The sequence below is a fragment of the Trichoderma ghanense genome (assembly GCF_004382785.1).
Source record: "Trichoderma ghanense strain CCMA-1212 chromosome Unknown scaffold_3, whole genome shotgun sequence".
Lineage (NCBI taxonomy): Eukaryota > Fungi > Ascomycota > Sordariomycetes > Hypocreales > Hypocreaceae > Trichoderma > Trichoderma ghanense.
This window is the reverse complement of record NW_027395666.1, coordinates 1,079,657-1,102,459: the sequence shown is the minus strand read 5'-3', so window position 1 is coordinate 1,102,459 and position 22,803 is coordinate 1,079,657. Positions and strand designations below refer to the sequence as shown.

The window sequence follows — 22,803 nt, the reverse complement described above, 5'->3', positions numbered from 1 at the left end:
CTAAGGTACTTACTACCTAGCGGCTAAGCGCAGCTATTGGGAATCTCGTACCGACTCCAAGAGTAGTACCTGGCTTTGATGAGATTTTACGCCGAGACAAATGTACCCATCCTCTGCCTCTACATGCCCCTCCTAGCCTTCTATCTAAGTGTACTTCCAGATTCCATGTTTAACACATGCCAGGAGAACCTTATATTGAACGAGTCCATCCTCAGGCAAACAAACTCGCCAACAGTAACTTGAGATCGTGCAGACCTCTCAAGATTCCTGCCATGGCGCAATTATCGATCGAGGCATTCCCAGCCTGGGCTTTGCTGAACAATGTCGACTTTGTCAACGCAGAGATACGAGACATTGAAGGCAAAGGGTTCGGCCTCGTCGCCAAGCATGATATCACGGAGGAGGGTCATGATGCTGCCGGCCCGGCAGCGATTCTCCGAATACCCCGGGATCTTGTTTTATCCGCCGAAGCAGTGGAGGAGTATGCCAAGGTCGATCAGAACTTCAAGCAGCTGCTGGACGTTGCTGGACACCGGGTAGGTACCGTCAAGTTCAGTTGCGCTTCTGGTGACGGAACCCTCACGACGACAGATGCTGACATCTGGAGAGAGCACCAGAGGTGATATCATGCTATATCTGTTGACCCATCTTGTTCAATCAAAAGCAACGTCTTCAGGTACAAGGGCGTTTGCCTCAACGCCATGGACCGAGTACATCAAGTTCCTACCTCGCCCCATCCCCGTTCCCACCATGTGGACGAATGACGAGAGGGAATTACTCAGGGGAACTTCTCTCGAGGTAAACTCAAACTCTCCAGCCCCTTATATATCTTACCCGTCGGGGGTTTCCTGCGTTTGACAGCTCCAAGGCGGGTCGCAACGCATGAGATGCTGCTATGCAATCCTAGATGAACGCTCACACTCCCTATACAGGCCGCCGTGAGTGCCAAGCTATCTACACTTTCAAGCGAATACGATACGCTATGCGAGCAGGCATCAGCCCTACCCTTCTGGAACACCCTTCTCTCTGAATCTGCAACGTTGGAGGATTGGACCTTGGCAGATTCTTGGTACCGCTCGCGGTGCCTGGAGCTTCCTCAATCCGGTCATGCCATGGTTCCCGGACTGGACATGGCAAACCACTCGCATAACCATTCGGCATACTACGATGAAAGTTCTGACGGCGATGTACTATTGCTTCCGAGGTCAGGGTCCAGAATTCAAGCAGGTGGAGAGATTACCATCTCATATGGAGAAGCCAAGTCGGCAGCTGAGATGCTGTTTAGCTACGGCTTCATCGATCCAGACTCATCTGTCAAAGAGTTAACATTACACCTGGAGGCATTGCCTGATGACCCTCTTGGAAGGGCCAAATTTCACATCTACAAAGGAGCCCCCACTGTACGACTATCTATAACCGACAATGATGTCCGGTGGTTCAGCCCGTTCCTGTACCTGCTCATCCTGAACGAGGAAGACGGCCTTGCGTTCCGAGTACTGCAAGACACATCAGGGGGGCGCCAGTTGAAGCTCTTCTGGCAAGACGAGGACGTCACAGAGAGGACGACCGAGTTCGAGACGTTCGTGCAGAGCCACCCTCTCCACCAGGTGTTTAAGCTTCGAGCAGTTGCCGTGCTGGAGGAGCGGGTTGCGATGCAGCTGGACAGAATCTCCTCCGGGGCCTCATACGGGGCAACGGAGCAATCTCACGCGGCAGCAAACGAGCCCCGTGCGGAGTGCAGGCTAGCGGCTGAGACCTTGCGAGATCTCGAAACCCAGGTCCTGCAGGGAGTGGCACAGGCGCTAGAAAACGAGGTACGGATGCTTTCCTTTTTCTCTTCTTCGAACCATGTCTGTCCCCTTCCCTTTGCCATGATCTCGACATGGTTGGTATTCCTACGGTCGGAGGGGCACAGCCAGCCATGCCCAAACAAGGCCAAGTCCCCAAGCTTGAACATCAGAGAAGCCCTTTGCGAAAACGAGTGCTAATGCAACCACGTAAATATTCCACAGAAGGCGAGGCTGCTTCTGGACGCAGACGTGGTGACATATCTCGGGTCGACGGAAGACGTCCAAAACGAGCAAGCGCCTGGCCCGGTGTCCAATGACGACGACGAGTTCAGCTAGGCGGCCGGAATAGCCACGCGTGCGTGGGATGAACAGCCGGGGAAGCGCTGATTTGCCCTGTATCGAGACTTGCTGGTACGATGGCGGGGGGATCGACGGCTTCTGATTCATGGGGTTTGCGCCGGCTTGACCCGATGAAGGGGAGTCATTTGAGAGGTGAGGCATCTTGCCTACTGGACTGGGTATTTGCCTGTATCGTAATTCCTGTGGCTTCGAGGCTTTCGTGTTGAATCCGTCTATCGTGATCCCGCTCGAACGAACTATGGTGCGGAGGGTGGGAGCGAATAGACTAACACTGAGCTATCGATTGAAAGGGCTCTAAATCATGGCCTGAACAGGCGATGAATGCATTCCATGTTCCAAGAGATTGCCAGTGGCTTGAACATCGTTTCACCTCTTAATCATGAAGCTGTTGGGACGGACCCGGGCACTACGATGGTGTTCGAGATCTTGATCAAACCCTAATGAGAATCTGGATCCCAGGTCAACCCGTGATGTCCCGTCATGGTTGGGACTTGTCAATGGCATGACCAGCACGCTGGGATGACTTTAAACTTCCAAGCTTTCCCTTTGGATGGCACCCTTGTCCCAGGTCTGTTAGCCAAACGCTTTCTAACCTTGGCATTGAGATGCCACTACCCCAAATTTTGGCGCAAAAATACGGGGATGTTGGAGCGCTAGAGATGGTCATCAAGGATAATAGATGTGCCGACGAAGACACAAACTTGGGAGTTGCCGATCTGACGATGGCTTGACACAGTGGACGCTTGGGGAGAGGCTGAATGAATTTTGGGTGTGAACGTTGAACTGAAGCAGCACCTTGAGCGAAGACACCCCAAGGTTCCGATGCAATTCCCGGCTGGGAATTGCAAACCTACATTCAACTCCGTACAAAGCACGGAGTAGCGTACACAACGATGCATCTCCATTAGCAGCTCTATGCGGTGTCGCGTGGCCTCGGAGTTGGGGGCAGTGAAGGAAGCTGACGGCCATTCAGACAAGGGTCCGGCTGTGCCGGTCTGTCCGCTAAACGCGACGTGTAGATGCTTTGGTCGGGGGATTTCAATACACGCCGAGTCCATCGCGATAAGATGGAAGGCCGACGGTTTAATCTGTCGATTCCGGCAATGCCGTCTTTTTGCATCCGAGTAGGCTGGCGAAGGAAGCATCACGTTGTCCTGCAATGGCTGTAGAAGTCACGTTATCGAGGAGACGTGAGACGAGAGAGGGAGGCGAAAATAGCATCGGTACCTCTAGGCATGTACACCGTGCCAAAGCAACCAAGTCAGTACTTAGGTACCTTAGGTAGGTTGGCTGATGGATCGGGTCTTGCAAATGTACGTAAGTACTTACTGTATCTACGGAACGCCACCAGGCATGGAGATTCCGCTCCATTTCCCGTCTCCGTCGTCACCAGTATCCGCTGTCCCTCGTACGAAGTAACTTGCTTTGCACGGTAGACCATGACAAGCCCAAGGGAGAAAGAAGGGCGAACGAGCTGCTCCCCCGGCTTTTCCCACCCCGCACCATGTGCGCCTCAGAAGGCGGGAAATCTGGGGTAAATCAGGCCACAGGTCGACGCTTCTCTCGGCGCTAGCTATTGACAAGGGCTAGGAAGCGTGTTCTAGAGCGAGTTCGAAGAGAGTTCCTGCGTGATGGCTTGGCGTGAAAAAAAAAAAAAAAAAAAGAGACCGGGCTCCGCGGTGAGATTGACAGCTTATCGAAGGGGGAGAAAGAGTACTGTATTTAGCAGGCGGCAGAGGCTGAGGGAACGCGGGCTCGGTAGCTGCTCGCTGTACTTTGGTTGTTGGGGACAACTGGGTTGCATTTTCCTTGACTTGCGCTCGACCTGAATCCCGCGTCAGACCCTCCCACGCCGCCGTATATCGGAGAAGGGACAGCGCTCGACTGAATGGCCAGCCCAAGTGGGTTCCGGGTTGGCATCCCATGCGAGTTGCGGCGGTCGGGCTGAAAATGTCGCGATGCTGGGTAAGGGTTTTCTTCTCTTTGCTTCTTCAGCGCGAGACAGACAACCCGCTGTGTCAGCGTCTTCTTTGCTTGCAATGGAATGAGGATGAGGATAACGTTCTGCCATTATTGCGAACATCGTTGTCGGTCTCGATGGCAAATGCTTGGCAAGCTAGAAAAGCAGCTGGATCGTTAGTACAAGTTTCGCAAGTCGCACAGTCGGTGGTTGATCCCAGAAGCCATCCATCACCAATGGCTAAAGAGGAAGAGCCGGAGTGGGGGGCGACCCTCGCATCTCGTGGCCTGGCCACTAGCCGAGCGAAGAAGATGAGGAAAAGACGACACACGTTGAAGAAGAGAGGGAACAACGTCAGGAGCCCGCGACCCGAGGATAGACCCAACAGCGAGTTGCAGAGCTGTGGAGCACGGCAGCCCGGCTTGCGTCCAGTCACGGCGACGATGTGCCTCTTTAGGGGCGTGCGGCTTGCATCAGCAAACTGGGCGGGCTGGCGTGGCTTTGTGCTGGGAGGTACTGACTTGTGCTTCGTACCTAGGTATGCTTGTACCTTGTGTGCAGTCCGCAAGAAGAACGTCGATGGTCGCGATGCGATGCGAGGCAATGCTACTGTACTTTTGCGGTCGTAACGAGGTTCGAAGCGAGGCCTGTCATGATACATGTACGAGTAATAACCCAGATTCGCGGTCTGGGATTCGGGGCCATCGTAAGGCCGGCTGGCAGTTGGTTGCAACCCTCGTGTGGGCGCGGAAGATACAGGCTGCCCAGGCGCTGATTAGCACTGGAGCGTAAGTTTTAGCGTCCGGGGCAGAGCAGCTGTAGCACCTCTAGGGCCCTGTGTACAGCGCCCAGCAGCCCAGCTCCAGCGCATTGCATGCCATCAGTCCGGCCAATCCCCTTCCCCGGGATTTGATTCATGTTGCCTGCGAACCTTCATGCGGCGCTCCTTTGTCCTTTTTTAGGCTCCACTTCGCCATTCTTCTGCTCCTCGTCTCTGTTCCCTTTCCCTTCCACCTCATCTCTCACCCCCCACAATATTCTTTCGCGGCCGATCCGCATCTTCTCGACCGCCAACCAGGAGACCAACACCTCAATCCTTCACCTTCGCATGACCCGAGCAGTTCACAATCAATTACTACTACTACCACCACGACATCGCCGTGCTTTTCGAGAAGCGACCCGACCCGAGCCACGCCCAGCTTAGATCACCAACCGCTGCGGCGCATTTCCCAATCCGCCCTGTTGCGCCAACCAACGGCTGGTGGGCGAAGCAAGCCCCAGTCCCCAAGCGTTTCTCCCGTAGAGCCTTGACCAACACCACACTCGATCGATCTCTTCACCTCGTCTCCTCCCCATAAGCATCTTCAAGCGACGCTCGGATCGCCGCCGCCACCATGCCGGGCATCCTGCCTATGAAGGTCATCAAGGTGGGCAACAGCGCCCAGAGCCGCATTGCCCAGGCCTGCGACCGCTGCCGCAGCAAGAAGATCCGCTGCGACGGCGTCCGGCCGACATGTTCACAATGTGCCTCGGTCGGCTTCGAGTGCCGCACCAGCGACAAGCTGAGCCGGCGTGCGTTCCCGCGCGGATACACGGAATCGCTCGAGGAGCGGGTGCGCGCGCTCGAGAGCGAGGTCCGCGAACTCAAGGACCTGCTGGACGAAAAGGATGAGAAAATCGAAATGCTGTCGACGATGCACTCAAACAACCACAACGGCCCTCGACGGAGGCCTTCAGTCACATCCATGGCCACACCGGTGTCACCGGATGGCCCCAGGGACTCGCCCACGATGAAGGAGGACACATTCCGAGTGCAGGCTACACAATTGCTGCTGGGTGTCGAGAACTCGGACTCATACTTTATGGGTTCATCAAGCGGGCGCGCCTTTATCGGTATGTCCTTGTCCTTGATACTGTTCCACACACGACGTTCCCTTTGCGTTCCCCATCCGGCACACAGCGTATAGATGTGCACGCACAGCCTTTTGCTCCCCAAAGCCCCATTGCCTCAGTTCTGACGTATCCTCTCTATAGCCTCCCTCAAGCGTAAGATGCAAGACAGCGGCAAGCCATGCAGTGACTTTACCCCGGATGCCTTCCTGCACATCCAAGGCTGCACTCCTCTGGTAACCAAGCTGCCGGACCACATCTCCAGAATCCCCCCTCGCATCTTTTCGGACAGATGCGTCAACGTCTTCTTCCAGGAATGGGCACCCCTCTTCCCTGTCCTCCACAAGCCCAGCTTTCTCCGCATCTATGAAGAGTTTGTCAATGACCCCGAGAGGGTCAAGTGCAACTACAAGCTCGCACAGCTCTACCTCGTCTTTTCCCTCGCCGGCCTCTCGTCCGAGTCTCCAGACATCCCGCAAGTGGCTGCCTGCGAGTACCAATGGACGAGAGCGCTCGAGTCTCTGATGCTTGAGAACACCATGAGCACATTGCAGTGCCTTGTGCTGGCTCTGCTGTACTGCACCGTCCGAGCCGACTATCGTCGCCTCCAGCACTACAAGTGCGTAGCCGTGGGTCTTTCTCACCGCTTAGGTCTGCACCAGAGCCAAAAGCGCTTCTCCTTTGGCGCCTTGACGCTCGAGACGAGGAAAAAGGTGTTTTGGACGCTGTACGCCCTGGACGCCATGACGGCTGCCATCACCGGCCTTCCCAAGATGCTCAAGGAGGAGGATGTCCAAGCGGAATACCCATCCGACACTGATGATGAATACGTCACGGAGAAGGGATTCCTGCCTACGCTGCCGGGAGAGTTTACGCGCATCTCCAGCGCCCTGGCACTTTTCAAGGCAACCCGCATTCTCGCTCGTGTCCTGGACAAGAACTACCCTGCGAGTGCCAGCTACGAGCTCTCGCTACAGCAGATGGGCGCCTTTGAGGCCGAGCTGGATGGCTGGTACCAAGAGCTGCCAGCCCACCTGAGGCTCAACTTCGCCCAGGGCAAGCCGTCGCGCGATGTCACTGGGAGCCGATCACCTCTTTTGGTAAGTGGAAGCATGACACACAGGATGCTCTGAGCAAGAGGCTAACGCAGACGGACGGCAGTCACTCACTTACTACTACATCCGCACCCTCATCTACCGCCCGGCCGTTGGGTCGAACCTCGGGCCCAAGGCTGCGCCGGCGCTCATCTCCATCAGCGAATCCAGCAAGCACATTATCCAGATTGCACAGCTTCTGGAAGAGCGAAGCCTCTCCTTTTCCTTTTGCATGAACAAGTGCGATCTGCTGGCCGTGTGCGCTCTTACTCTCCTATACCAGGCCATTGACCTGAAGCGCGACAGCAAGCTGTTGCGCGAGGACGAGCGCCTGGTCAATGACGTCCTCCAGACGCTTCGCAAGAACCAGTCGCCGGGATTCGTGGACCTGGAACGAGCCGCCAGCGTGCTCATCACCGTCACCGACCCGTCGGCGCCGGCGCTGATGAACAAGCACGTCCGCAAGTCGTCGGTGACGTCCGGCTCCCGTCGCGCATCGCCTCCGACGAGCTTTCCCAAGCAAAACTCGCCGCCAATGGCTGGGCAGTTCCCGACGTCGGCGAGCGAGACGGACTTGACCCGTCACCAGGACAAGCGCTGGATGAGCAGCGTGGCGGTGCTTCAGGGCCCCAACGGAAATGGCCAGCAGGCGCCGTCGCGCCAGTCGTTTGATGGGCACCGGCAAGAGCGCCAGACGTCGGCGTCGCAGATGCCAAGGGTTTCTCCCAGCGCCCAGACGAGGCCGAACCTCGACTACCTGTCGCTCAATGACGCTCCCTTCCCAAACAAGCACGCCACGTCTCCCCCCGGCAACATGCAGGGACAGCACATGAGTGTGCAAAACGGCGGCCAGGGCTACATGAACCACGGACAGCAAGCCGCCAAGACGCCCAACATGTCCAGCTCCGACTGGGAGGCGCTGGTTGGGTCCATGGACAGCGGAATGAATAACGTGTATGACGTGATTTACGGAGGCGCCAGCATCGAGGCTGCCATGGCGAGCCACTCGACGGGCAGCGACTGGTCGCCGGACGCTTTTGACCTGAGCAACTTCAACATTGGCGAGTTTGGAAACAACCCAGCGCCACCCCAGAGCGTGCTGAGCATGAGCGACGAGAGCCTCAGCTCGGGGGAGGAAGTGTCGCCCTCGGAGCTGGGGCTGAGCCTGGGAAACGTTGATTACGGGAAGCAGCTGCAGGGAGTCAACTATCACAACGGCGACGGGTTCTCAACAAACGGGCTTCACGGGCTGTCCTTGTGAAGAATGGGCGTTGCTATCATGGATGCTTTCTTTCTGTTTCCACGGCGCTATGGTGCGGTGGCGATACGAGGCGCTTGGTTTATCTGAAACCGCTGCTTGTCGATGTAACGGTTCTTTTTCATCAGTCCTTTTTGCTGGGTTGGCGCACATGCTGGAGCGATTTGTTGCGGACTTTTCTGCTGCTTTTTCCTTTTTTTTTTTTTTTTTTTTTTTTTTTTTTTTGATTTCTTATGACTCGGCAGACCAAAAAAACATTTGGTAGTGGCTTCGAGGCTGCCACGAGGATATGAGGGACCACATGCCTATCGGATTGGGCTGCGCGATGGGCAGGATATGGATGGATGGGCGAACGAATGGAGTGTTGGAGTGTATATGTCTGTTGATTTCCATTGCATGATTTCTGTTGACACCACGTGGTCCCGTTGGATCCGCATCACCGTCGCGACGAATATGAAAAAAGAAGTTTGTTTGATATTCTCCGTGATCCCTGATGCGTGATGGTTTGGCGGCATCTTATCTGTGCATGAACCAGCATGTTGAATCGAGGCTTTCGAGTTGCCTGGACCCTTGCTTACCCACTTGGGCGATGATGCGGCACAGGTGGTAGATCGATGACAGTACAGGTATGTACCAAAGGGCACCCGTCAAGATGCATGAACAAAACAAAGAGGCTGCGTCGAGAGGAAAAGTAAGTATAGGATGCCATTCCAAGCTGGTGTATAGGACGAAGCCGACGAAGGTAGACACAATCTCCGTTGCGGCGAAGCACGTTTTCCCATTGTCTGGCCGGCAAACACGGTACTTTATCTCTCTTAGCGACGGACTGTCTGGCCCGTTTCTGCCTCCTGATTGGGGAGAGGGAAACCTGAGCGGGACGATGACTCGCGGCTGTGCCGGACAGGGGATCAAGGAGGGAAGGGGGGTTATTAATAAAGAAGAAAGAGAAATCTTGTTTGATTAGTGGTTTGAGCCGGTTTTGTAACGTAGCACGTTGGGAAATTTCCAGTTTGCGACGATTCTAGATGCTATAAGGGGTCGGGTGTGTGTTGTCGTGTGAGCTGTTTACTTGAGGGCGTGGATGGACGTAGAGGGAGAGGGAGTGTGGTTTTGGTGGGTGGGTGCGTGTCTTTACCTGTAAGTGTGTGTCTGCATGTGGACCGAGTGAGTTGAAATGCCGAAAAGGTACAGTCGAGTTGTGAACAGAGGCGATGTTGCTGTGATGGAGTGGCGTAAATCATTAAAGGGCACCCGTGAGATTTCTACTTTAACACTTCCCGCAGCCGCAGACAAGGTGCTTATCATGTTCCACAGCTTTAGGTAAACTCGGGTTGCTAGCACAGACGTCTCTCACAACTGCCTACTGTACAGATAACACACCACCTTGATACCTAGGTAGGTAGGCACTGCGTTATTAGCCAAGGAACAAATATATATATATATATATATATATATAAATCAGGTGGCGACAAGACACCTTGTTCAGGGGCAATCCAAGAGTTATTACACCGAAGAAACAAGCTAAAGAGGGTCAAATCGGAGGCGCATGTTGCTGTGCATGTTCAGGTGGTTCCTCATGCCCACTTGATATGCGAGATTTGGGAAGCCTCTATTTAGTGGACTCTTTTTCTCCTACAGTACCTCTTTCTCGAGTCAAATGCCTACCTGACACCCTCTATGTTTAGATGTATGTATGGATACTGGTCTAGATGGATTGGATGGACGGAGATGCATTTTCGTGATGCGTATAAAAGCGAGATGAAGAGAACTAGTTCTTCGCTCTCTCTTTTTTTTGTCTTGATTCTTCTTTCTCTTCTTCTTGTTCTTCTCTCTGTGTGTGATATAGATAAAGAGGCAACAACGGGCGCATCGGAGTCCGGACTTTGAAGCAGCGACTTATATCCGCCCAATCGAAGACGCCTGCGTGACGACGACCAGCCGGACAAAGTCGCCCCCCCTCCTCCTCTTCCTCCTCTTCCTCCGCAGAACTCCAATTACGAAGGAAACCAACAAACCGCCCTTGTTCTCTTCTTGTTTTATTTCTTTCTTCTGCATATTTTCATCAAAACCAATAGAAAAAAAATCATAGACATAGAAAGACTCGAGGATGACGGCTCCTGCGGAGAGACAGCCCTTGATGCGTCCTTACCACCGCAGCATCGCCGCCCCAAAACGTACGTATATCCAAAGACCCCATCAGCACCAACTACTCCATCCTCACCATATCCTCCACCATCAAAACCATCATCAACGTTTTGCTATGAAAGACTGACTGGAACGGTTACATCAAATACAGCCGCAAAATGGGCCTCCGCCATCCCCTCGCGCCGCAACCCCTCGCGCTCCCTCCCGCAAGCCATCGCCCACCGCGGCTTCAAGGCCCTTCTCCCGGAGAACAGCATGGCCGCGTTCCGCAAGGCCGTGGATGTTGGCGCGCATGCGCTCGAGACGGATGTCCATCTTTCCAAGGATGGCGTCGTTGTGCTTTCTCATGTAAGTCTTGATGCCGCTGCTGCGGATGATGATGATGATGATTCATGTGTAATGAGATGAGAGAGAGAGAGAGAGAGAGAGAGAGGTGAGGTGAAGCAGGAACTAATGAGTTGGACAATAGGATCCCTCCCTCAAAAGATGCTTTGGCGTCGATCTACTCATCAAGGACTGTACTTGGTCCTATCTCTCCAGTCTTCGGACTCTTCAGGGGCCGCATGAGGCGTTGCCTAGACTGGTGGATTTGCTAGAGTATCTCGTCTCTGGGCCGGAGACGGACAAGATTTGGGTCTTGCTGGACATCAAGGTGAGCAACTCATGCACACAGGAGACGTATGAGTTGTTATGAGGAAGGACATTTGCTGATTGCTTTGACGTATTCTATAGATTGACGACAATGCCGATGATTTGCTGCGGGCCATCTCGTGTGCTCTTACAGAAGTGTCGTCTGCGACTCCGTGGGATGAACGCATCATCCTTGGATGCTGGAACGTGAGTTCATCCCTCATCTTGCCTTCCAATAACCTCTCTTTCCCTTCCCAATGCTCTCTCGTGTATTTGCTACAGCCTCATCTCACCCTCCCCTCAACCTCCACCAACCCCCCTTTCCACCTTCCACAAACCTCTACCCCCAATCACCCCAACAATCCCACAATCAAAGGGCAGAAAACTAACAGAAACAAACACAGGCAACCTTCATCAAAGCCGCCCTCCACCACCTCCCCTCCCACCCCCTCGCCCACATCTCCACCTCCCTCTCCTACTCAAACCACTTCCTCCCCATCCCCAACCTCGCCTTCAACATGCTTCAGCTCATCCTCGTCGGGCCCCTCGGCACATGGTTCCTCAAGAGGGCAAAGGCCGCCTCCCGCCCCGTCTTCGCCTGGACCGTCAACCAGCCCAAATGGATGGAGTGGTGCATCCGCAAAAACATCCCCAGCTCCTCCTCCTCCTGCTCACCTCCCCCCTTCTCAATCTCTTCGTCTTCGTCATCGTCATCCCTCGCAGACGACAAAGACAAACTCGCCCTTCAATCTCCTCCATCACCCGTCCTCATCGACGGCGTCGTAACAGACAACCCCCAACTCTTCCTCCAAGTCTGCTCCCGCATCGAAGACGACCTCGACGGCGACGACGACGACGCAGACCCAAATCCCAACGACGATAGCAAGAATGCCATAGCCCGCCGTCCCAAGGCCCACAGCATCGGCACCATCCTCGGCGCGCTCAAGTCCGGCCTCGGCACCACCTGCGGCGTCATCCTCGTCAATGCCATCGCCACCAGCTTCTTCTGGTACAGGCGCCTGCAGGGCCGGCTGGACAAGTTCGACGTTGGCTTTTTCAGAAATTTCCAGGGGCAGTAGATGGGGTATACTGTTATAATGGCATCGCCAGAATAGCGTGTTGTTATTTGTTTGTCGTCTTTTTATGATGCTATTGCCTTCAATCATTGCATTCTCTTGTTTTGGCGGAATCGGGACTTGCTTGGGTTCGGGAATGAATTGCTTTTACATCCTTAATGATCGGTAGACGGACAAGACTCAGATCAAACAATAGACAGCACACGGCAGAACAGTACAGCATATATCATCATCAAGTCGTTGATTTCCTAATCTTCCCATCTATGTACACGCTCTACCTCATCATTTGCTTTGTCCTCTCGCCCTCTCTCCTTTCGCAGCGGAGGCGATAAGTAACCGTTGGTGCTCAAAATCCATTCCGTTCCGTCCAACTCCAAATATGCCCGTCTTTCATGTCCACTGCCCGCCTTTCTTTTTTCAATATCCACTCATTAAAAAAAAGGAGAGTGCGTCAAGGTGAAATAGTAGAAGCAACAATAATCTAGTCCTATAACAGGAAACCGAGGCTGAAGCCCGTAGCTCAAATCTCCACGTCAATCTCCAAGTCCAGCGCTCCAATCACATCGTCGTCCATGATGGGCTTGTGAATCGTCGGCAGGCCCTTGTTCTCAGAGTAGTGCTTCTCTTGCAGCTTCGCCAGGTGCGGCAGTATCTGCGATGATGAAGGGCCCTTAGTCCCGTTGGTCGCCGCGGCCGAGCCGTTGTCCTTTGGAGTCTCTGGCTTCTCGCCGACCTTTTCGTTGACGTCGTGCACGAACTTGGCCTTGGTTCGTAGTCGTCGTGAGTAGTCTTCCTCAATGACTTCGCCGCGCTTAAGGGCCATCTCAATCTCTCGCGCCTTGGCCTTTTCTTTGAGCTGAGCCTTCCGGACCGCCTCCTGGTTGAGCCGACGGTTCTCTCGGTTACGTTCTGCGAGTCGGTCCTGTTCCGAAGAAGCTTTGGTGGCCTCTGGGTTTTTGGACGGCCCCAGGCTAGTCTTGAAGGCAAGCCGTTCCCTACCCAGCTTTTCCAGTTCTGCTTGGAGCTCCTCAACCCTTTGGTCGTCGCCTCGCTGGGCCGCCTCCTCCACAAGATTGGCAAGCCGCTGGCGCTCCTGTGGGTCAAAGCGTTTACGCAGCTCGTTGCGCTTCGCCAGTCTGGCCTTGATCTCCTCATTCGTCCACTTGTGATTGATCAGGGCGTTAATATCATCAATCTTGTTGACGAGGAATTCCTTGGTAGGCAACGGGACACCATCGTTGCTGCACGTCACTTTGTATCGATTCAGTTCGGCCTAGACGTTACTCGTCAGCACGATGGTCTGCCAATGGGAGAAGGGTGAGGGTCAGGCAACAGTACCTCTGTGAACGAACCACCCGAAGCTGCAATAAAGGGAAATTCCTTGACAGCCTTGCCGTGGGCGGCCTTGACGTATTGGTCAGTGACGAAAGAGCCCTGAGGGCCGTTCAAAGCGTATGGCCGGCTAGTTGTGAATCCTGCACAGCATCGTTAGCACATGTAGCAAGCAAACGACGCCGGGGGTAGAGGCTCACCCTTGATCAGAGCCATGCGGTATTGCTCGATACCTGTCTCGGGATGGGGCCCCAAAGCGATGCGGATGTAGCATCCCGTGATGGCCGCCTCGAAGCCGGGCGTAGAGCAAACCTGCGCAAACTCGTTTCGGCCGAGGCGGACCCGTTCGAAATCGCGAAGCTCTGGTGGCGGCAGCTCCCTAGCTGCGGCCTTCTCCGGCGAGCGAGTGCGGGTCTGTCCAAACTCATCGTCACTGTCCTCTGGCTCTCTAGACTCCCGGCCATCTGGCGACACGTCGTCCCTCCGCCTCTCTCTGTCCTCTTGTCGTCTCTGCTTCTCGGCGCGAGCCCGGCGAAAGGAGTCAATGGCCGACTCGCTGCCCTTGGCCGTCTTCGTCCTCGATACCTTGCGCAGGCCGTCCTCAAGCTCGGCAGTGTCGGCGCTACGCTTCTTCTTGACCTGTTTGCGCTCCTCAATCTCCACGTTGTTGACCATCTGTCGCAAAAGGCGGTTTTGTCGCTGACGTTCTATCTCAGAAACTCGCTCCGCGATGATCTGCTCTCGCTCAACTTCTCGCATGGCCATGATCTCAGCCTTTTCCGCCTCGCTCATGAACATGCCGTCGACGGGATACTTGTCGTCATCGTTGGCACCGGCGGCAGGGGCAGAGCGAGTCGCGCCGCGCGCAGGCTCCGCGTCAGAGTCGGACTCGTCCATCGAAGCTGATTCTAGGGAGTTGTGTGAAGGAGCATCGGATCTGAAGAGCGGAAGATGGAAGAGTCACATGTTAATAAATGCTCGATGACCGACGAGGAGGGAAATTGAGTCCATTGTGAGGAGAAACTGAGTGGCCGCGACATCTATTGTTCGCTCTGAATGGCCCCCCAGCTGCTCGGCAGCGCAATAAGAGGTAGGAACTATTCACTTACGCCTCGCCCTCATCCTCCGAATCCTCCTGTTTTGATCGCCGCTTCGACTTGGTCTCTGGTGATTTCGGCGTCTCATCCTCGGAGGCAGGCGGTGGCGACGCCGACGGCTCTCTGCTCTCGCTCACGGATCCCTCCTCGTCCGAGTCACCGCCCGCAAGAGCGAGGAGCTCGTCGTCGATATCGGCCATGATGAAGGTATTGCCGTAGTCCCTCTGATCAACGGCCGAGAGATGCCTTCAAGGGGGTGGGAGCGGTGGCGAGAAAAGCCCGAGAATGTTGACAGCGTTCAATGAAAGCAAGGCAAACGCGACAATGCTTCGGTTCGAGTCGGTGGATTAGGCGTCTGGACGCCGAAGAGCAGAATGGAAATATGGAAAGAGAATTAAGAGGGTAATTCGAATCTCGTGTATCGCTGTGAACGGCTTTCCGAGTCGCAGGATTCGCACAGCAAATGGCCAGCAGGAGAGAATAAAGGAGAGAGTAAGAGAAGAGAGAGAGAGAGCGACGCCTTCAGAACCTCAGCGCCAGCCTTCCCAGCGACTCGCTACTGCGCTTCGCCTGCCAATTAACGCGCCAACGCTCGTGGCGGAAAAGCATTAGTCCGGGGCAGACGGAAACCAGCCAATCGGCAGTCTTACCGGATGCAGGCCGGCATCATGCGATTCGATGATGTCGAGAGAGCTGCTTCAACTGGTGATGCAATCAACAATCCCTCTCGTTCCTCTCCGACACATCGGCAGCCTCTCTGCCTCCCAATTGCGCAATGGCATCCACGCGAAGTCTCGCTAGGCAGGCCGGTGGCCTCACCAGACGCCTCCTCCAGACTCCCTCTCGCCCTCTCTCCACCAGCGCCGTCCTCCGAGCAACCACACCTCCATCCCCCGAGAAGCCGAGCGCAGAATCACCAAAGAAGAAGCTCAAGCCTCTCACCCAAGAACAGCGCGACTTTCTCTCCTCCGCCGTAAGCGCAGCCTGCCTCTCGTCTCACCTTTTCATCAGCCAGTATATCCCAAAGTATACAATGTCGCTAATCAAGCACCGCAGCTCCGAGTCAACCAAGCCGGCGAACTCGCCGCAACCCTCATCTACTCTTCCCAAACCCCCGTCATCACCCGCAAGCACCCTCACCTCCGCCCCCTCATGGCCCACATGTACGATCAGGAAGCCGCCCACCTCACCACCTTCAACGACCTCATCCACAAGCACCGCGTCCGCCCCACGGCCCTCTACCCGCTCTGGTCCGTCCTCGCCAGCGGCCTCGGCTGGTCCACCGCCGTCATGGGCCGCGAGGCAGCCATGGCCTGCACCGAGGCCGTCGAGACCGAGATCGGGAGCCACTACAACGAGCAGATCCGCTCCATCCTGGAGATGATTTCCCAGTGGGAAGCGCAGGGTTACGACGTCAGCGGCGAGATCAAGCAGCTCGTGGAGACGCTGCGCAGGATACGAGACGAGGAACTGGAGCATCTGGATCACGCCGTGGAAAACGACGCCAAAAAGGCAGAGCCTCATTGGCTCCTGACGAATGTTATAAGGGCTGGCTGCCGCGGCGCAATATGGGTGAGTGAAAGGGTGTGATTGAGGTTCCTGCAGCTACACGGCGTGCGTGTCAGAAGAGTATATAGGATATATGCTTCATGTATTATCATCTATGCAATTCGCTACGAGTATGTATGCGAGGCATAAAAGCGAACGAAAGCTTTAACAAGAGGTTCTGGAAATCTATAGAGAAATGTAAAAACGTGCGACTGGGGCTGAATGGCTTCCAGTCTTGCCTTTGCCCAGTCAGGCCTGTGATCCGCTTTCACTGCTGTATGTATATAATATAACCTCTCTATCCCGCTATAAATGCCATAAGTAAGCCCTCCCGTTCCAACTCGCTGTGCCGTCCCAATGAGCACTAAAGGACAGAAAGGAGAGAAAGAAAAATAAGAGTCAAAGAAGAGAAAGATTGATTAATTACTGTGAAGCATGCGGTTAGCCTCGCCGTCTTCAAGAATGAGATGATTCGCAATCGGCACTTACTAAATCGCAATCGGCGCCACGCCGTCCACCTGGTAGCCCCAGTTCCCGTTGTGCTCTTCCGTGAGCAGCCAGTCGTAAGGGAACTCGACCAGATGTCCTTGTATCAGGCCCAGAAGCTGTTCGGCCTCGTTACGCGTAGGCATCTCTTCGACCAAGAGCCCGCGGCGGCTCCCCTTCGTGGTCGCTCGGCGACGGCGCTTGACGGGCGCGCTACCAGACGGCGTCGGAGGAGGAGCGGCATTGGTGTCCTTGGACGTCGGCTTCTCCAGCGTCGAAAAGTTCGTTCTACGGTCTTTGCTCTTGCTGCGCGAGACTGGCTTCGAAGGGGAAGAAGAATCCAGTGCAGGGAATGGCACTTCTCCTGCAGCATAGACGGGCGACGGCGGTTCTAGTGAGCTCTGGTTATCCGTTGATCCATCCACAGGCGGCGGGCGGAGAGCCGGTTCCGCTCCATTGGTGCCCAGAGAGGCTGGTTTCTCAGCTTCTTCCTCCTCCTCGTCTTCAGGCAGCTGGATCTTCGGCTGGTCGCCCTGCTTCAGTACTGCCTCGTCACCCGCGGCACCTTGCTGCCGACTCGCCTCACGACGGAGTTCGTTTTCATTCCCGGCTGCATTTCCCTCCATCATGGCGCGGAACTTTGCGTTGTAGTCCATATATTCACGGTACTCGGCCCAAGTGCCCACCTTGGAATCGGGCATGCAGCGGAATACTCTGCGATACAGCAGTGTATTGTTGCGCGCAGCCCTGTTCCAGATTTCGTCCACGAATGTTGAGTCCAGCGGATCACGCATGCAGTCCTTGTGAATGACCGCTGGTAGAATGTCCGCTGCCATCGGGTGGAAAGGTTCGTTTGTCGGACGGCCTGTCTTGGGATCAACATGAGCAGCAGGGCCACCAATGTTAGTGTCATCAAGAACAGGCAGGGGCACCGCTGGTGCACCCGGATTCAGACCTAGCTGATCAGTCTTATCCGCTCCATCCCGGCTAGCCGGGGGAAGAGGTGCGGGCGGGATACCGGACTTGTCCTTGTGCTCCTGGTGAGCCGTGTGCGGCCGCGGTTGATGCGACTCTGCGAGCCCCTTGCCGCCATGTAAGAGCATCTCGCGGCCATCAACCACAACCGTGTCTAAGCCCTCGTCGACGCCGGCCTCTTCCGCTGACTTCCAATGATCCGGGCCGTACCCGGACACATCCAGCTGGTGTCCCTCGTTCGCGACACGAGGGTCGGTCTCGGCTTCTTTTCCCTTCACAGAAGACGCAGACGAGCTCGAAGTGGTCTCGAGTTTCACAAGATCAATATCGTGGTTGAAGCTAGGCAGACGAAGGTTGTTTGGAGGCAGTACCGGGCTCTTCGCCTCGTCGGAGCTTGTGCTGGAGTTGTCGCCGGCAGGAGTGGCGCCCTCTTCGTATATAGCATCCATGTCCCGCTCGAACGCGGACTCGTTCATCTCTTCTTCCTCCCGCTCTTGTTCTAAGATCTCATCCACGTCCAGGCCGAGATGCTCTCGCATCAACCTCATCCGAAGAGTATGGGCAAACCTGCCCACTTTGTACGGCTTGCCGGCCATGGTAGACGCGATCATGTCGGTGTCGCGGACGATGGCAGCAACTTCCGAGTCTCTGCTACCGAGCAAGGACCGCTCGTTGATGTTGGCAGAGCCAATCAGCGCAACCCTATCGTCTACGATGATGGTTTTGGCGTGGATATAGAGCTGCTCAGTCACAAGGACATCATTCGACATCATGCCCCATTGCCGGAGGGAGTAGAAGCTAATGTAGTCTTCCGGCTCGATGCCTGCGGCGCGAAGGCGTCCAAAGATCGAGTGCTCTCCGCGGCAGATGCTGCGATATTGGCACATGATAATCAGGCGGACGCTAGTTCCTTCTTGCTCGTCCACGGTGTTCTGAAAACCCGGCATGAGAGGTATAAGGATTACGCATCGCCAGTCTTCGTTGTTCTGATGAGCACGAATGATGCGGTCAACCAAGGCGTCTCCGATGCGGTTGACAATCCTGGTCCCGTAAGCTTCTGTGCTTGTAATGAAGAACTGGTTCTCCATATAGACAAAGTGGTCCGACTCCTCGATCAGATGGACGTAGGCTGTCTGGATGCTGTGTTCGGTTTCATTGATCCCCAGGGACCAATTGGACGCGGACCTGAGCATTTGCACCTCACAAGTACCCGTCAATCCAAGGGCCTCGAGGTCCTCGAATTTCGCATCCGGAGGTGGCAACAAGAAGGGCAGGGGCCTCGTTGGCTTTCGACCACGGCGCAGGTAGTTCCATCGCTGAACAAAATGGCGGGTCAAGTCTCGAGCGGGCTGTCCGACAACTTGCATGGAGATGTCGTGCCAAGGCATCCTGGGAACCTTGCTCCTGTCGTACATTTCCTCATACGGTTCGTTGAGGTTAAAGAAATCTTGGACTCTTGGGTTGGAATAATCCTTTCCAGGAAACAGCTGCACATGCTCGGCGTCCTTGGGCATCTCAGATGGCTCGAATCCCGTCGGCTTGTCGTCAACGATGGGGTGCTGCGGGCTGTCCCAACGGCCAAAACAGAGGTCGATACCACCAAGGAACGCGACGTCATGGTCGACAATGCAAATCTTTTCGTGGTGAGCGAAGAAGAACTGGTTCTTCTTGAACTGGTTAGGGGACCGTTGGACAAAGATATTCGGATGAAGGTTGAGGAGCGAGAACTTGGTGTACTCAGAATCGATCGGGACAGCCGCTTCCACATTGCGATAGATAATCACAAAGACTTTTACGCCTTCCCTGGCCTTCTTCTGGAGCAGTCGATCCAGTCGCCATTTCTGGCTGATGCACGCAGGTCGACGCATATAAAGCTCGGGACTCAGCCACCAGTCATGGATATAGATGACGTCCCGTGCCATGTTGATGGCTCTTGACACATTCCACATGTAGTCGCGGCCATCGACCAGCCATTGTGCGAACACACCAGTCCGAACTGGGGCAAAGCTGTCGAACCGCTTCTTCTCGTACCAGACGGTCTGCTTCAGCATTTCGTTGATCGAGTCTTCAAACTGTCGCATCACCGACTGGTAGCGAGAGAAGAGTCGGATTTTCCGATCTGATGTGCGCATTTTGAGAGTGTGGTGTTTCTCGGGAGATGGCTCCATGTTCAAGTCGTCTTCGGTATTCTTGTCTTTGTTCTTGGAACCAAACCTTTTCAGCGCCTTCTTCTTAGAAACGATGCTGAACTTGGTGTCGACCAGATAGACGTCGTAGATGTTCATGTTCTCCGGCGACTCCACGCACACAATGTAGCTCTGCCTGACGAGGAACCATTTGCGACTCTGCCGAGATATAACTTTGGCAGGTGTCAGAACATGACGAAAGTCTAGGCCCTTGGACATTTGGAGATGAAGGTAGCCCTCTTTCCCATGGTAGCTTCCTTCGGCAGCGAGACGAACACCCAAGGCTGACAATTCGAGGAACCTGCAAAGACGATTGCTATCGGCCCTGAACATTAACCATCGAATCATCTCCGAGAGATACTTTTCCAGAATGCGCCTCTGCTTCTCGACATAGCGCTGCCGGCGAGTCTGTGTATCGACGCCCTGGTTTCCCTCAGCAAAAGACAGCTCGCCTCCGTCAGTGAGGCCGGTAGATCTTCGCCGCATGCCGAGAAAATTGCTTCGAGACTTCTTTCTCGAGTGATGATGAGGCCCTTCGCCAGCATCTTCTGCAGCCGTCATCTCAGCACCGGTCTCCTCACCACGGCCGCTGGCCTGGTCGTCTTCTTCGCTCTCATCTCCCTTGTTGCGAGCACCGCGAAGGTAGGGGAACGCCGAATAAGGGAATTTGGGCTGTTTGGGACGACCGCCGAGATCTTTCCCAAGCATGTATTTATCGTTGTTCAGGGCAAACTTGTATCGGAAGTGCAGGTTATAGATATCCCTGATGGTTCTGATCACACACCAGTTCATCCGGCTTGGGCCGCTGCCGTACTCCAGCTCGATTGTGAATATCCAGTGACGCTCTTTGTCATCGTCCGGCATAGGCTTGCTGTCCTTGATCCTCAGCTTGAGCTGTTCCAGCAGAACCGGAATCCTTTTGTTCCCGTGTTCGTCCCGCTGGATCATACTGGCAAGCATCAGGACAGCCGGAGCACCAGCTCTCAGCTCAGCCATCAGCTCTGCGGACTTGTAGTAATCGAAACGATCCTCTTTCTTCTGTCGAAGCAGCTTCAGTGTGCTCTTCACTTGCTTCCACTTCTGGGCGCCATAGCTAGAAGCTCGGTCCGATTTGAAGAAGTGCCTCTTAGGGGTAAGCGCATCTCCATCAGACAGACCACCACCGCCGAATACGGTGATGCGGCGCAAATGGCCATTGCGTCGGCCAACGACGGCAGAGTTTTCTATTTCCTCCATGTCGTCCTCGCCCGGAGGGCTCATTGCATTGTTCATAAAGGAATGGCCTCTGCGGAACGTCTTTCGTTTCGGATTGTCGCGAATTTCACCGTCAGACACGGCATGGTCGTGCTGGGTGGTATCAGGCATGCTTGCCCGGCGCCTGAGCAGGCGATCATACGTGCTGATTGCATCCAAGTCGCTTGGAAACCTGCTGGGATTTGGAAAGTTGGACATGGAGTGCTTTTTGAAACGTCGGCTCTTTCGTTTATTCTTCTTGGCAGCAGCAGGTATAGCAGCTTCATCTGCGGTCTCGACGTCGGCGTCGGCGTCGGACTGCTCTCCGTTGAGAGCATCGGGAGCTCGAGTCGTGACTCTAGAGACTGTAGGAGAGTTTGGGATCGACAGTGAGCCGAACTCGGATGAAAATGTCGGCCCATTCAGGGACTTTGGCGTCTGGGGGCCGTTGGCTGCGAAAGCTTTGATCTTGGACATGAACCTCGTTCGAGACCGGGTTGGCGTATCGGGCTCTTCCATAGGCATGGATTCCGGAGGCTGGAGAGGCTCGTGGAAATCGGGCTCAGCAAACTGAATAGTACGGCCCCCGTCCGCCTGCAAGGTCTCCTGGGTGCTGGAAACGAGCCCGGCTGGTATGTCCCGCTGTTCTTGCGGCGATGGCTCTTGAGCATCGAGTTTCAGCTCCTCAGAGCCTAATGGTGACGGATCAGGATGTCTCTTTCCATTATTCCAATAGTCGCCGGTCGATTTCGGCGATGCTCTGCCGCCCACCTGTTGCTCTGGTGAGTCGGGTGTCGGAGCCAACATGCCATCGCTCGATTTTGGCGGCTGGAAGCGGGACTGTGATTCTGCGTTTGCAGGAGACGGAGCGTTAGGGGTTCTCGTCATTGGCGAGACGGATTCGTCCAGGCGATCGGGAGCCATGACGATCTGCAAATAGCTTTGTGTTGTAGCAGGTGAGAGGCGGCCGTGACAGAGACGGTTCGTGGAAGGATGTTGCGGCCAAGTACGTGGCGACTGTGCTTTTGTCCAGCTCTGCTAGCTTGAGGCTCGTAACGAACGCAGAGTCACCGAGCAGGAAGGTTTCAGAGAGAGGAATTCTATCCTCATTCGAATGGCAGTCCTGTCACGCAACTGACAAGACGGTGGAACGACTCCTGTCGAGCGTGGTTGGATGTTCAGCACGCGACGTAGTAGGTCGCCGCAGTGGCCGAGGCGGAAAAGGGAGGGACCGGTCAAAGGCCCTGTCTGCTGTTCATCAACAATGACAGGCGAGCAAGCTGATATCGCTAGGCATGTGATGCGACGAATGGCGAAATTGAGACCCGTAGACGAAGAAGCAATCAACAATCCCCGAGCAACGGCGGCTGCTTCACGTGGGGAAGAGAATGGTTGAGACGAGGTCTAACTTTCGTGCCGCCTCAGGATGGTGGTGACGATAATGACCGAATGACCACCTCCTGTGGCACAAGTCTAGCGGCAGGGGGCCACGGGCGTTATCGATTAACGCAAATAGCGTACGGAGACCGCTGTAGGGAGACATTAGCGGAGTCTTTAGCACAACCAGGGGCGCTGCATGCGCCACATAGCTTCCCTTCCAGTGCACCTGCAACGGCATTTGGGAGTGCCACTCCAGCAATCTACCCCGTACTTTTCTCAATGCAAGCCATTCTCGTTTCGTACCTACATGTAGATGCAAAGTCGATATGTTTCGGATTCATTTCCTTCATTGTCAGTGACCCG

At 55.0% G+C, this 22,803-nt stretch overlaps 7 protein-coding genes across 7 annotated transcripts; 5 read left to right on the top strand and 2 right to left on the bottom strand.

The window, feature by feature from the left end:
- Positions 1 to 253: 253 nt before the first annotated feature.
- On the top strand, positions 254 to 2,126 carry CCMA1212_003676 (SET domain-containing protein 8; the record flags this gene model as incomplete). Its single annotated transcript, XM_073701016.1, has 4 exons — positions 254 to 536; positions 592 to 798; positions 933 to 1,814; positions 2,013 to 2,126. The coding sequence occupies exons 1-4, from the start codon at positions 273 to 275 to the stop codon at positions 2,124 to 2,126; spliced, it is 1,467 nt and encodes a 488-aa protein (XP_073560596.1). The 5' UTR covers positions 254 to 272.
- A 2,920-nt stretch (positions 2,127 to 5,046) lies between these two features.
- Positions 5,047 to 5,421, top strand: CCMA1212_003675 (uncharacterized protein; the record flags this gene model as incomplete). The annotated part of the gene is made up of 1 exon (XM_073701015.1): positions 5,047 to 5,421. A coding segment is annotated over one exon (375 nt), but the record flags the coding sequence as incomplete, so codon positions are not given.
- Positions 5,422 to 5,504: 83 nt separating this feature from the next.
- On the top strand, positions 5,505 to 8,355 carry CCMA1212_003674 (uncharacterized protein; the record flags this gene model as incomplete). Its single annotated transcript, XM_073701014.1, has 3 exons — positions 5,505 to 6,003; positions 6,145 to 7,100; positions 7,162 to 8,355. The coding sequence occupies 3 exons, from the start codon at positions 5,505 to 5,507 to the stop codon at positions 8,353 to 8,355; spliced, it is 2,649 nt and encodes an 882-aa protein (XP_073560598.1).
- A 2,104-nt stretch (positions 8,356 to 10,459) lies between these two features.
- CCMA1212_003673 (uncharacterized protein) lies at positions 10,460 to 12,206 on the top strand (the record flags this gene model as incomplete). Its single annotated transcript, XM_073701013.1, has 5 exons — positions 10,460 to 10,526; positions 10,649 to 10,845; positions 10,967 to 11,149; positions 11,230 to 11,334; positions 11,532 to 12,206. 5 exons carry the CDS (start codon positions 10,460 to 10,462, stop codon positions 12,204 to 12,206), a joined length of 1,227 nt encoding a protein of 408 aa, XP_073560593.1.
- A 517-nt stretch (positions 12,207 to 12,723) lies between these two features.
- CCMA1212_003672 (uncharacterized protein) lies at positions 12,724 to 14,832 on the bottom strand (the record flags this gene model as incomplete). Its single annotated transcript, XM_073701012.1, has 4 exons — positions 12,724 to 13,476; positions 13,542 to 13,678; positions 13,736 to 14,472; positions 14,645 to 14,832. The coding sequence occupies 4 exons, from the start codon at positions 14,830 to 14,832 to the stop codon at positions 12,724 to 12,726; spliced, it is 1,815 nt and encodes a 604-aa protein (XP_073560592.1).
- Positions 14,833 to 15,407: 575 nt separating this feature from the next.
- Positions 15,408 to 16,222, top strand: CCMA1212_003671 (5-demethoxyubiquinone hydroxylase; the record flags this gene model as incomplete). Its single annotated transcript, XM_073701011.1, has 2 exons — positions 15,408 to 15,605; positions 15,689 to 16,222. 2 exons carry the CDS (start codon positions 15,408 to 15,410, stop codon positions 16,220 to 16,222), a joined length of 732 nt encoding a protein of 243 aa, XP_073560595.1.
- A 446-nt stretch (positions 16,223 to 16,668) lies between these two features.
- On the bottom strand, positions 16,669 to 21,984 carry CCMA1212_003670 (Phospholipase D1; the record flags this gene model as incomplete). The annotated part of the gene is made up of 1 exon (XM_073701010.1): positions 16,669 to 21,984. One exon carries the CDS (start codon positions 21,982 to 21,984, stop codon positions 16,669 to 16,671), a length of 5,316 nt encoding a protein of 1,771 aa, XP_073560594.1.
- Between the last annotated feature and the right edge of the window lie 819 nt (positions 21,985 to 22,803).